Source organism: Dasypus novemcinctus, chromosome 3 (genome assembly GCF_030445035.2).
Source record: "Dasypus novemcinctus isolate mDasNov1 chromosome 3, mDasNov1.1.hap2, whole genome shotgun sequence".
Taxonomy (NCBI): Eukaryota; Metazoa; Chordata; class Mammalia; order Cingulata; family Dasypodidae; genus Dasypus; species Dasypus novemcinctus.
Window position 1 is genome coordinate 94,644,467 of NC_080675.1, and position 14,815 is coordinate 94,659,281.

General features: G+C 37.9%; 1 non-coding gene and 1 gene segment (V, D, J or C); both read right to left on the reverse strand.

Annotated features, from left to right (window-relative positions):
• Window positions 1-288: 288 nt before the first annotated feature.
• LOC111762244 (small nucleolar RNA SNORA38) lies at window positions 289-417 on the reverse strand. Its single transcript, XR_002795409.1, has one exon. It is a non-coding gene; the product is annotated as a small nucleolar RNA SNORA38 (small nucleolar RNA).
• A 7,261-nt stretch (window positions 418-7,678) lies between these two features.
• On the reverse strand, window positions 7,679-14,491 carry LOC101428662 (T cell receptor alpha variable 22-like). The segment is given in 3 exon segments: window positions 7,679-9,194; window positions 13,914-14,206; window positions 14,388-14,491. Coding segments are annotated over 3 exon segments (351 nt in total).
• Window positions 14,492-14,815: the final 324 nt, after the last annotated feature.

The following is a 14,815-nucleotide window of genomic DNA, read 5'->3' on the forward strand; positions in this document are numbered from 1 at the left end:
ATTTTTAAAATAGTCTTTCTTTGTACTTGGAATAATAGTAATATATAAAAATATATATAATATATAAAATAGATATAATATATATTATATATAATATATAAATATATATAATATATAAAATAAAATACAATTAAAAATAGTTTACATATGCAGATAAAACAATCTAATAGATCATTAAGAGAAAAACAAATTGAATAAATAAATTGTGGTATAATATAATAATAATGAACAGATTAAATATAAAAACTAAGCTTGCTTCTGTCACCATGGAACACTTTTTTTTTTTTTCTGTGTGGGAAAGGGTGATCTTGAGCCTGAGGGAAGCAGGCTGACTCCAGACTTCTCCAAGTCCACATCTCTTTGCCTCCAGTTCTTACATGTCCAAGGACAGGAAACCACTGACACGATCATGGAACACTTTTAAAAATGTTGAGCAAATAAAACAAGAACATTAAAATATTTGAGTGTGATATAATTTATTAATAGTTAAATATGCAAGAGATATCCTACAATATATAATGTATAAGACATAATACAGATACATATTCAGTGAAGGTAATCAGAGATGCATGGGAATAATAACATCAAATACAAGATAAGGATTACTTCTGGGGACAGAAAGATGGAATTGACTTGAGGAAGGTATAGGGTTTTAATTTTATCATTGTAACCAAGAGTTAAGAATTAACAAATGATTATGATTACTGAATCATTATATAGATGCATTTTACTTTATATTATAGAAGAGCCAAAAGGAAATACCTGACCTTACTGAAACTTGCTAAACCAGAACCCAGATGCCTTGATCTTTGATAATGACTATAAAATTTTATAACCTTTATCTAGTGATTGTAAAAACCTTGTGACTGACCCCTGCTTATACCCCACCCTTTCTGTTTCACAGCTTTGAAGTCTTATAATCCCTAGACAGTCCCCTAATATTTATTGATGAAAGAACCTGAGTCAGTGCAGAACTAACCTATCCAAATGCCTAAACTATCTTACTAGATGAAGCTAGATCTAACCAAAATTGGCCCACCTGGCACATGCAGTAGCTTAAACCTAAGCAATCTGTGCATGCTCAGTAATTAGATCATCTCTAACTTTGTCATCTCAGACCACCATACTCATTAGCATAAACTTGCTTGTCTTTGGATACTATAAAACTATCAGAATTACTGCAGTTCAGGGAGAGGGATTTTAGGCCAGTAAGCCTTCTGACACTCTGCTTCATGCTTGGTAATAAACTCTTTTTCTGGAAACCCCAATCTCTCAGGTATTGGTCACTTTCAGCACATGAAGCAGAGAACCCCACTTTGCTCTGAAACCTCATGAATATTTAAACCTAAAAATAAACTGAAATCAATGTAACAAAATGCTAAAACTTAATAAAGATAAGTGGCCATTGCACAGGGATTTATTTATGATTTCCTATATGTTTTTTTAAAGATTTATTTATTTATTTATTTATTTATTTCTACCCCCTCCCTGCATCATCTGCTTTCTGTGTCCACTCATTTTATGCTCTTCTGTGTCTACTTGTATTCTCATTAGATGGCTCCAGGAACCAATCCTGAGATCTTCTGGAGTGGGAGAGAGATGATCATTCTCTTGTACCACCTCAGCTCCCTGATCTGCCGCATCCCTTATTCTGTCTCCTCTGTGCTCTTTTTGTTGTGTCATCTTGCTGCCCCACCTCTCCATGTGGGAAACACTCCTGCACGGCACATCACTCCTGGTGAGGCAGCACTCCTGTGTGGGGCAGCGCTCCATGCAGTTCAGCACTCCTTGTGGGCCAGCTCACCACACGGGACAGCATGTCTTCACCAGGAGGCCCTGGACATCGAATCCTGGACCTCCTATATGGTAGACGGGGAGCCCAACTGCTTGAGCCACATCTGCTTCCCTCCCTTATTTTTTAATACTTTATTATATTCTAACTTATTTTCAAACCTTAAAAAATATGAAAAACCTTTTACCACTGTATGATTTTACTTGTAATTTTTCCCAGTTGGTGAGGTTTTGCTTTTCCATATTGTGTATTCTAATGCAAAAGTATATTAAATTTAATAAAAGTAAACTTGGAAACTATAAAAGTATATTTGGACTACCATAGTGGAATTTATATCAGCACACATATTATTTTCTAACTTTGGCTTAAATGTACTTCAGTAAGATTAGCTTCAAAGTCTTTTCAACATTGTTCAGTTCTCTGATTTTATTTCTGGCTTGATGCACATTCAGATTCCAGAATGGAGGGATCCCAGTGTCACCAACAATAACTTCTCTTTGTGATATGGCAAGTTGAGTTCTCATACAAATAAAAAGATTTGTCTCTGCAGTATCATACACTATTCAGAGCAAACAGGCTCTACAAAACAGCATGATAACAAAAATTAGTAAACATGCAGAGAGATTTCAAAGCCTTTTTATTTAAAATAGTAGGTATAACATAATATATTCTCAATAAATATTTATTGAACAATTGATCTGAATATCCAACAATTTGTGCATATTTTTTGCTCTTCCATTGAGTTTCTGAACGTTAGGCAATTCTTCCAGTCCAATCTAATCAGCAAATGGCGAATTGCTTCTGACATCTACTCCTTGTATACTTTATCAGTCAAAAAATCTGGATGTTTAAATTCAAGCCAAAGATTTGGGGGTAAGGATGTTTTTGATGAATGATAATTCTGGACTAAGTCAATGAATCTCAACTGGTGTTTTCTTGGAATGAGTGTTTTCCCTCTAACTCTAACACTGTGCAGCCACAACCAAAGCCACTTCCTGTCTGTCAAGGTGATCCACTCTTGATCTGTACAGCAGCTGGGTGCCTCAAGCAGAGCCCTGGGGTTTTTGTACACCTCCCTCCAGCCCTCCTCTCGCTGTGGGCTCATTCAATGCACAGAAATACACTGCTGAGTCCCCCAGCTGTGAAGCTGAGATGACAAGGTCGATGGATTTGGTTGCTTTGTGGAAGTCCACTGAGTAGCGACCTTCTGCTGCATTTTGCTGGTTATAAGAGTCTTGACGAATGAGGAAAATCATCTCTCCACTGCTAGGCTGCTTGTACCAGAATAGACTGTAATTTGGATCCCTGGAGTCAAATGTGCAGTTCAGGATCACAGTCTCCTTCTCCTGCACCAACATTGCTGGTTGGACTTGAGTCACCTTCTGGGCAACAATGAATCCTGAAGGGAAAAGGGTAGAATCACAAAGTTAAAGGATAAATGGTAGAGGACAAGGCAATATTGTTTTGCACTTTGTGACCCATCCTTCCCAAGGTCCTGGTAGGACCCTGCCTGCCCCCCAGACCTTAGGTCCTAGTGAGATTCACTCCCACCTCAGCCATCCCTACCTAGCCACATTGAAGCCATGACAGGCTTCAGCAAGCTGGAGAGTGACATGTTCTTCCTCTAGTTGGAAAGTTCCTTCTCCTTCTCCTTCTCCTTCTCCTTCTCCTTCTCCTTCTCCTTCTTACAGGGCTCTGCACTGTGAGGTGAACAGGACAGGGTGAGGAAGGATTAGTGGACTTTGTGTTGCTGCTACCTCGTAACAGGAAGTTGGGGTTTCCTGGTATCAAGATGATGTGTGTGTCATGTCAAACTTTTCCGTGCACTTAATGAACATCTAGCCCAACCCAAACTTCCTTATGGATAAAGCAACCCTTAATGTGATAACAATTACATCTGGAAATAACATGAGTAAAATATTATATTGAAAGGCAGATTTGTGTTTAGTCATTGCACATTGAATAGAGGCAAGGTGGAAAACACATAAAATGTTACATGGAATAGACTTTGGAAACAACTTAAGATGTAATAACCATGTATCTTCAGAACTCTATTTGATGTCATTTCTCCAGCCAGCACCTAAGTTGGAAGTTATTCACTTTATGAAAAGAAGGTAGCACTGTTCATACTAATACTGGAGCTCTTTAACCTACCAACTTGTGGGATCTGTGGGATCTACTATACTTGACCTTCTCTAACTAACCATATAACAATATTTGTCCTCACTGCAAATGTCTGTCTAGCTGTCTGTTTGGGATCATTAAGATGCACTAGTAGTAGTATGCTTATTTTCTACACGTGTTGAAGCATTCACCTGTCAGATATCCACAGCATTCACAAATACTAAATGTCAATTTGAGTTTCTGTTCCCTATCAGTGCCATTCCAATTTATTTAAATATTAATAGGGGGAATATATTTTTCTGGGACAGTTATGTAAGATTTTGTCTTTACACAAAAAATTAATTCTTATAATCTCCCAATCATCTGGAAAAGTGAACTGAACAAATGGAACATTAAAATCGAAATTAATTATATCAGACACCCTTGAACTCCCATGGCTTAATGAATCCTCACCCTTAGCCCTCATGGCCTTGCATTCTTCCCCCTCAGTAAATCACATATGATCTCACCAGGAACTAGTAAGCCCATGTAGCTAGTACCTTCCCAATCCATTTTTATTCAAATCTTTTACAAACTGAGATAGATAAATAAAACCATGATACTTGATTCTATCATCAACAGATAAAGATTGTCATTCTTTCACCTTATTGGCTTTTATATAACCTAACCTTAGGTTACTTGGTGGTCTGAAAAAGATTCCACAGAAAGACTATCATTGAACCTTGTCAAAATGACCTTATTAGATACCCTTAGCCACCAGTTCAACAAATAAAAGTGCTAGAAATTGATCCTTGGATACATATTTACTAAATAGTAAGGCATCAATCATTGTTAATTGATAAGAATTGAAAAAGTATTTACGATATGATCTAGCAATCCCACTTCTATGTATTTAATTCAGGTGAAATGGAAATCTATGTTCATTCAAAAGCTTCTAACAGACTGTTTATAACAGCTCTGCTCAAAATTACTAAAAACTGGAAACAACCGCAAGACCTTCACTGAATGAACATATTGTGGTAATCTATACAATTATATATTACTCAACAAAAAAAGGGAATGAACTTTAGACGCAGGAAAAAAACTTCAATGAATCTCCAAGGCATCATGCTGAGTAAAAGAAGCCAGTCAATCAAAGGTTATATATTGCATACTTTCCTTCATATGACATTCTCAAAAACAAAAAATTATAAAACCATAGATCAGGGCTTGCCAGGTGTTAAGGAAGAAGGAAAGCATAACTAAAAATGGGAGTTTTGGGGGGAGTGAAACTGTTCTGTATCATGATTTTGTGATGGCTGCACAAATCTATGCAATGTAATAAAATTCAAAATTCACAGATAAAAATATACCCATAAAATCAGTTTTATTATTTGATAACTTAAAAAATTTACCCCACCAAGAAAATAAAAATAATTGATGTGGTTTCTGCTTTTTTGACTGGACTCTGTCTGATACTCATATTCTTTTTCCACTAAGAAAAAGAAAGTACCAGCCCTGCCAACTGTGGTAAATGAAATAATGACCCCAAAAGATATCTAGTCCCAATCCCTGAAAACTTTGAATGTTACCTTATATGGCAAAAAAGAAACAATTGCCTTATATGGCAAAAAAAAAAAAACAATTCTTTGCATCTATGATTAAGTTAAAGATCCTAAAATTGGGAGATGATTTTGGCTTATCCAGGCAAGCCTTTATTTTAGTTTTCCAACTGCCAAGACAAATGCCATTCAATGGGTTTGCTTACACAAGGATATTTATTGGTTTTGAGACTAGAAGTCCAAAATCAAATTGTCAGCAAGACAATTTTTTTCTGTCCAAAGATGATTGCAATCTTGGGGCAGCTGAGGGCAATCCTTGATCCTTGGCTTTTCTGTCACCTGGCAAATTCTCCTTTCTCTTCTGGGTTCTGTTGACATCCTGCTTTCAAATTTTCCCCCTAGGCTTTCTCTATGTGGCCTTCTATTATGGTAGAAGAATCCTATTAGGGCTCCAGTAATAAGACTGAGACCTATATCCTGATTCAGTTGGCCACACCTTAGCTGAAGTAACCTCATCAAAAAGTCATGTTTACAAAGTCATGTTCATAAAAATGAATACTAACAACATGTTTTTAGAGATACATAACTCCAAGACACCACAGCCTTAAATGCAATTACATGTTCATACACATCCTTGTAACAACAGAAAAGAAGGCCATGTGACTGGAGGCAGAAATTGGAGTGATGCACCTATAAGCCAAGGACTACAGGCAGCCATGAGAACCTGAAAGAAGAAAGAATGGATTTTCTCTGAGATCCACTGGAGAGAGCAAAACCCTATTGACACCTTGATTTTGGCCCCATGAAATCAATTTAGACCTCTGGCCTCCAGAAGTATGAGAGAGAAAAAAATTCTGTAGTTTTAAACCACCAAACTTTGTGGTACTTTGTTATAGCAGCAATAAGAAACCAATACACCAAACATGGTGACTGTTTAAAGACTGAATGAGGGAAACGGACTTTGGCCCAGTGGTTAGGGCGTCCGTCTACCATATGGGAGGTCCGCGGTTCAAACCCTGGGCCTCCTTGACCCGTGTGGAGCTGGCCATGCGCAGCGCTGATGCGCGCAAGGAGTGCCATGCCACGCAAGGGTGTCCTCCGCGTAGGGGAGCCCCATGCGCAAGGAGTGCACCGTGAGGAAAGCCGCCCAGCAGGAAAGAAAGTGCAGCCTGCCCAGGAATGGCACCGCCCACACTTCCCGTGCCGCTGATGACAACAGAAGCGGACAAAGAAACAAGATGCAGCAAATAGACACCAAGAACAGACAACCAGGGGAGGGGGGGGATTAAGTAAATAAATAAATCTTTAAAAAAAAAAAAAAAGACTGAATGAGTCTAGATCCAGGGTAGCTGTGTACTGACTCAGCAAATTCTGACTTGAGCATTTTTTTCCTTCCGTTGGATAAATTGTTACCTAAGTAAGATAGTCTATTTTCCAACTTGGCCTTAAAAAAGAAAAAGCCAATGAAATTTAACCATGCTGCCCTCTCACTCCATCTGTCTTGGAGGAAACAGGCCAATCAAGAGTTGACTTGTTTCTAATAGACAAGAGCGAGTGGTAAAATGAGAACTAATAAAAACCTGCTAAAGTGTTAGGCTACAAGAATGAACTTTCTTTTTCAGATGTTCAAAACCTAGATTAACCTAACGACCTTCCCCATAAGAACAAGCCAGTCAACTAATAACTAACAACCACAACCCAGGAAAAAGTAGCATTCTCATGGGTCAATTTAAATTGCCAACTAAATCCATCTTTTAGGAAGAATATGAAGGACCTTGAATATGTCCAATCCTCAACTAGGGTGGTAGAATTAGGGAATTAATGATTTGTGCAACCTCTTTCTTTCCATAAATTTGCCTAAAATATAAAACAATTTTTGTGTTTTTAAAGAACCTGGAGGTGATTATTTTAATTCAGTGAAAACATGAAAGTGAGGCAAGGACAATTGAGAATTGTAACAACCTCTCTGTAAATTAATCATTAGTTAAAATGCCTGTCTGGAGTCCACTAAGAGTTTAATGAGGTAGCTAAGAAATACATATAAAAATTTTCCCATAGACCTCAGAAAGAAAGAGGCTAATTACAAAGGCAACAATAAAATTAAGTGACTAGGAATAAACTTAATTATATTAAAACTATAGATCTTTATCCAGAAGAACAAACCAATTAATAGAAGTAAATATTATGGTTTTGCATAATCAAATAATAAAACATGCATGCTCATGAGTTTTATTCCTTCACAAATCAATTCATACATTTAATTCAATCACAAAACACACATTAAAATTTTTTAATATATTGCATAATTTACCTTTCTTTCTTTCTTTAACAAATTTCTACTGACTATCAATTATGTGAAAAACACACCAACCTCCTTCTAAATTCTATGAAAGAGGAAATATGAAGAGATACTAATAAAATTTTGAATAAGAAGACTAGATTTGTTTCTAATCCTAAATTCAGATTGTCAAATCACTTCTTAACTTGATTTTCCCCAGACATCAAAACAATATACACAATCACTGGGCTGTAAAAGAATATACCAAGCCATGTTTTCACATCAAGAAAGCAATGAGGCAATAATGAGGAATGTCAAGCTTTACTGCAAATATAGAGAGAAAGTTTCTGGAAAGTAATACTGTGACTTATGAAAACTCCCATGGAGCTATTAAAAAGCAGATGTTTGAAGAGATGACTTGATGAAAGACATAACAGTACGTGAAAAAAATCAGAATCCTAGTTATAATAAGAATTTATGGAGAGAGTAAGCCAAATATTAGCAATGAATTATCTAAGGACAAAATTGTCAATTTCATATTTTTCTGTGTTTTACATATTTCTATAATTAGAAATGCTTTTATAGCCAGAAAAAATAACAAATATAATTTTTGAAAAGTCATATTTAAAAGCCACTCACAATAGGGATTGTGACATTGATAACAAGAGACTTTTCGTAGCAGAAGAGTCTAAATAGCAAATATAAATCATCTTTAAAGTCTAAGAGGTGAAGAATTTTCCTGTTTGTTTTTTGTTTTTTATTATTATTGAAATACTGAAAATGCTCTAATAATGAATTCACAACTATATGATTTATATGATTATACCAAGTACCTGTTGTACACTTTGGATGGATTGTATGCTATATTAATATATATCAATAAAATTGATTTGTTTTTAAAAAACACACATGTCAAAATAAAACCTTACTAGCTCCCCTTAAGGATCCATTAAGTAATAAACACACAAAAATATTCTAACCCTTTCTGGGTCATTTTGAATCTGAGCTTCTTCTTATATGTCTTTAATGACTCTACACTAATTTCCACCCTCAGACAAACAATATGACAAATCTTGGGCTTGAATGTCTAAGCCAAAGGAAAGGAGGTGGGGCTTGCCCTCCAGTCAGAGGTTTGTGGTCAGGCTGCAGGTGCCTGGGGAGTACTGTGTACTCGCTGCACAGAAGTAGGTGGCTGAGTCTCCAGGGTGGGCAGTCACTATGTGAAGAGAGAGATGTCTGTCCTTCTTATTCAATAGAAGAGCCAGTCTTTCACCTTGCTTTTCGTTCAGATTTGAACGAATGTCTATAATGAGATGGGGACCTTTTCCAGGTTCTTGCTTATACCAAAGGAAGTACACCGAGGCACTGTCTGAATAAGTGCAGTTGATAACAGGGTTGCTTCCCTCCTGGACATTCAGATTAGAAGGCTGTTGCTCCACTTTCTCTCCTCGGATCACCCCTATGCAGAAAGAAAAGTCAGAGGAAAAAGAAGCATCATCAAACATTACTCTGCAGAATTTTCTTTTCTTTTTCTATAGTTACTACAGGAAACCTGAATAAAGCCAGTCCAACATCCTGAACTTCTAATGACTATCTAATGATACATTCTGTATCCCAAAGACCCTCAACTCACAGTCCAGATGCAGCCACAAAAACATGAACAAAGCTCCAAAGAATGCCTTCATTGTCCCAATTAGGCTCAATCACAGACCTCCAGTCTCTAGCCAGGAGAGCTACTTCTATTTTCAGTTATCCCTTCTCTCTATCACTGTGGTTTCTCACACTGCCTGTCCAGCCAATAAGGATGCTCTGCTTCTGCTACAGGCCTACTCACTCAGAATCCATTGAAATGAACCCGCAGATGGTCTGTATAAGCAGGGCTGCACTACCATCTGGTGGTCACACCCCCAACTCCTTAACCAGTTGGATAAATGCACTTCTCTTACCATGTGCTTTTAAAAGATTCAGATGCATAGACACAGTAATAGATTAAACTGTTAAGTCTTAGATCAGAGACTAAATGCACCAGAAAGTGTAGAGATTGAGAATTCTATCTCTGCACACTAAATGACACATTGTTAATAAGTTGAAAAGAGGTAGATGACCTCAGTGTTTTTTTTCAATGGATTGGGTTTACATATTTGAATTCAAGAAGCACCATGACCCACTGTCCCAAACAAAGCAAGAATAATATCTTCTCTCCTCACATCTGCCATCCTGATTTAGCAGTTACAGAGAATAAACTTTCTAAGGGACTGAAAGTGTACTGTCTAATTGTTTCAACAGACATCTTGAATTCGCTTACTGTCTTTGTAAAGTGAAATTAGACTAAAAGACTTTTAAGGCCTCCGCTCACCCTGGAATTCATGTATTCAATTTAACAGAGAAATTATTTATTGGACTGATGTGTCCAAGGTTCTATGCCTTAGAATGTTGTGGGAATGGGGAGAAATTATCCTGGATCCCAGAAGCCCAAGACTTTTCACATCACTTGGAATCTAGCGGGACTGAAGCTGCCCTAATCAGCCCTGGCGCACCTGCAGAAGCCGAGACAAGGTGCTCAGGATGAGTTTCTGTCAGGGTTTTCAGAACTCCTGTAACATTAATGATGCATCAAGGAGAGCCTAAATCCATAATAAAATGGAACTTTCCTCACTGAGTGCAAAGTTCATCACAAGCAGTGAGATGATAAGCCATGGGCAAGCTGCTTGCTCCTTTCTGGAGATTTATTTCTTATATTTATATCTATAAAGTATACCTTTCCTGTCAGGGAAAAACCTTAGCAAATTAGAAAACCTGGAGGAGGTAGGTAGGGTTACTAAAATGTAAAGTGAAAAAAAGCACTTTCTCAAGCAGCCTAACTGCTTTCTGGACTCCAGCTCCAACCATCCAAGACTGGCGTGAGGGTTCAGATTCCCAGCCAAGATGGGCTATATGTTTGGGACCCAGTGCAAAATAAACATTTGGGTCCTGTTGTTCAAAAAGCAAATTACAATTGCTACTAAAGATAATAAAATATAAAGTTTTTAAAATATTTTATTATTTATAAAACATAATAGAGTTTTAAATGATTACATAAGTAGTGATATAAACTTTCAGTTTGCAAAAAGATTTTTCCTGTCACAAATTTATGTAATACAATAACTAATAATACTTTAATAATGAAATATCTTGATTAATCATAAGATTTTTCTGGCTTAATTTTCTGTGAATTACTTTATTATATCATCAAAATGTATATTTTTAGAAATTTCATTTAAGATTAGTATAATTGAAAGCAATGTCAGTTGGTCTTTTTTTTTTCAGTTGGTCTTTAAATGCAAATTAAATTCTTGTTAACTTTTAATTTCAGGAAGTATATTTTTGCTGATGCTACTGTTACTGCTCCAAGCTGTGACATTAGCATAAATTTCTAATAAATGTTTTTGAAATATAAATATAAGTAAATCTAGAGCTGCTGTTTTTAGTGGAACAATTTTTCTGAAATAATTTAATTCTTCATACAAATCAGTTTCATGAAAGTCTGATATTATTTTTAAATACAAATTGATACAGTAGTATTTTACTGTAGCTTCTGACATTGTCAGTAACTTGTGGTGTACAAAAAACTGAAAGTGAGTTCATGATTTGTATATAATTTAGAATGCCTGTTTAGGGATTCTATCACTGTATCTTCAATTACAAGAAAAATAAATTTTAAGATTATCTTCCTTTTCAGTTATTAGTTCATTTAAAACTTCATATGAGAATAGTGTTCTATTCCATTGAATGTACTTTATTTGCATTTTTTGTAATAATGAACTATATTTTGAAGAAGTTTTGGATTTATATTTACAGAAAAATTGTATCAAATGTATAGAGAATTCCCATATCACCCCTAGTTTACCCACACACAGTTTCTCATGTATTTTATGATTTTTAAATTTTTATTTTATTTTATTTTTTTAAGATTTTATTTATTTCTCTCCCTTTCCCCCCTCCCCCAGTTGTCTGCTCTTTGTGTCCATTCACTGTGTGTTCTTCTGTAACTGCTTCTATCCTTATCAGTGGCACCGGGAATCTGTGTTTCTTTTTGTTGCATCATCTTGTGTCAGCTCTCTGTGTGTGCGGTGCCATTCTTGGGCAGGCTGCACTTTCTTTCGCGCTGGGTGGCTCTCTTTGCCGGGCGCACTCCTTGGGCATGGGGCTGCCCTATGCGGGGGACACCCCTGCATGGCAGGGCACTCCTTGCACGCATCAGCATTGCGCATGGGCCAGCTCCACGTGGGTCAATGGGGCCCGGGGTTTGAACTATGGACCTCCCACGTAGTAGGCGGATACCCTATCCATTGGGCCAAGTCCACTTCCCTTTCATTTTATTTTCAAAGAAGCTTTAGATTACGTAAATGTTACATTAAAAAATGTAAGGGATTCCCATATGCCCCAGTCCCTCCCTCTCCCACACTTTCCCTCATTAACAATATCCTTCATTAATGTAGTACATTTGTTACAATTGATGGACCCATAATGCAACATTGCTACTAACATTGGACTACAGTTTATATTATAGTTTACACTTTGTCCTGCACAATTTTGTAGGTTATGACAAAATATATAATGGCCTGTGTCCATCACTGCAATGTCACACAGGACAAATCCAATGTCCTAAAAATGCCACATTTCTACCCTCTCCCATCCCTCAGAATCTCTGATGGCCTCTGCCTTTACATCAATGATAGTTCTTCCACTGCTAGAATAATAATAAGTCTGTAATAGAATAATAATAAGTCTACTTTAGTCCTTTGTTCATTCCACAATCTTGAGGATTTGGGGATGGTGGGCATTAGAACTGTTCAGCATGATCTTGCAATAACAGATACAGGCTACTTTATTTACATTTAATTTCTATTTCTAAGCCTGCAGATATTGCTTTAGATGTTGCAGCAGTTTTCAAAACCAGAGTTTCTAAATGCTTTGAAGAATTCTAATAATTCCTATTAAGCTCTATTATGCTTTATTGTGCTGTCCATTTGTACACTTTATTTCATAATCTTTCATTGATAAAGTTTATTGTCACCTTCTTTGGGGAACCACAGTGCCCCAGACTGCCCAGCAAAGCAGGTGGGCCAGAACTTGTATATCTCCTGCCCTGCTCTCAGGCATGTATCTTCTACTTGCACACATGCTCCATACTCTGGATTTCACTTACAAAATATAACATCACAGATAAAATAAAGTGCAAGGAAACGGACTTGGCCCAGTGGATAGGGCGTCCGTCTACCACATGGGAGGTCCACGGTTCAAACCCCGGACCTCCTTGACCGGTGTGGAGCTGGACCACGTGCAGTGCTGATGCATGCAAGGAGTGCCCTACATGCAGGGGTGCCCCCGTGTAGGGGAGCCCCACGCGCAAGAAGTGTGCCCTGTAAAGAGAGCCACCCAGCGCAAAAGAAAGTGCAGCCTGCCCAAGAATGGCGCCGCACACACGGAGAGCTGACACAAGATGATGCAACAAAAAGAAACACAGATTACCATGCCACTGACAACAGAAGCGGACAAAAGAGGAACACACAGTAAATGGACACAGGGAACGGACAACTGGGGCGGGGAGAGGGGGAAAGGGGAGAGAAAAACAAACAAACAAACAAATAAATAAAGTGCATTAAGACAATGACAGCAGAACATTAAACCAAGTGAGGGGTCCCATCTGAGAGCCAGACACACACCCTAGAAGTAGGACCTACTCCCAGCTTCACTGAAGTATGCTCATTGGTCATCTTAATTTTTAGGGCCCTACTCTTCCCTCTTCCTAGAAATCTGAACCATCTGCAGTTCACTGAGAACCAGTCATCTTTTTTTCTGTTTGTTGACTGGAATATATTTTTTCAAGTCTTCTTCAACCCAGAAATTTACAGGTAATTTAGATGCTCTCTGCACTGGGCCCTGGCATCTTTATCAGTTGTTTCAGTGGTTCCATATTAGAATTTTCATCATGCAAAGACACTTCCGGGAAGAAAAGAGTACAAAAAGAGACTGAAATGACAGTCCTAAAGGATCTAATATTAGCAAGGATCAAAGTACTAAGACATGAGTCAGAAAACCCAAAGCTGAACAAATGCTGCTGTGGGGCAACATGCCTCCCTGTGGAAGGGGTGGGGCTGCAGGCCCAGCTGCAGTTTGGGTACAGGCTGCAGATTACCTGGGAGCACTGTGCCTCCACTGCACAGAGGTAGGTGGCTGAGTCTTCCAGCTGGGGGTCCATGATGTGTAGGGTACTATAGAGTTCCTTAGAATTAATTGCGGACTTTAACCTTCCATTCTGCTTTGTCCCTGTAGCCAGGAAAAATAGACTGATGAGGCCTCCTCCAGGATTCTGTCGGAACCACTGCACATTGTTCACAGTGGCAGAATAATTGCACCTCAGGGTAGAGCTGGTTCCCTCCTGGAGACTCAGGACTGAAGGACTCTGCTCCACCTTCACCCCTTTCACCCCTGTTTGAAAAGAGAATAACAAACACAGAATATCACTGACGAATCATCGTTGTTGCTTCCAAACAGTGAAATACAAAATTTAAAAAAACAAAGGATGTTAGACAGTCTAGTCTCTACCTTCCCTCCCACATTTAGTCACGGAACATTCCCTAGAACCCCATCTGAGATCACTCTAACTCACAGCAAGCCTGCACCCACAGAAGCCCCAACAGAGCTGCCAGTCGCTTCTTCATGGCTCCTTGCCTGGTAGCTTAGTACCTTCAGCCCAACTCTGGAAGGTGTCAGATCTTGGGTACAAAAGAAACTTTGCTCTTACAGTCAGGAAGTTCCACCAGACGCCTTCAGCCCAATCACATCTGAACTCTGTCATTCATCTTAACAGGAATAACACCCTCAGTGACCCAGTGAGTATTGTACGGTAATCTCTCAAATTTATGGGTCTGAATGTTAGAAGGGGATAGGGGGCAATATTTTCAAAGTATGAAGATTTAAGGTGTTTTTTTTTTTTTTAAGACTTTATGTGAGAGAAGTTAGTGGAATGTAGGGTAGAGGGTGAAAAGGGGGAATTAGTTAATTAATTTGTTAATTCAGAGAAGAATTAAACCTCAA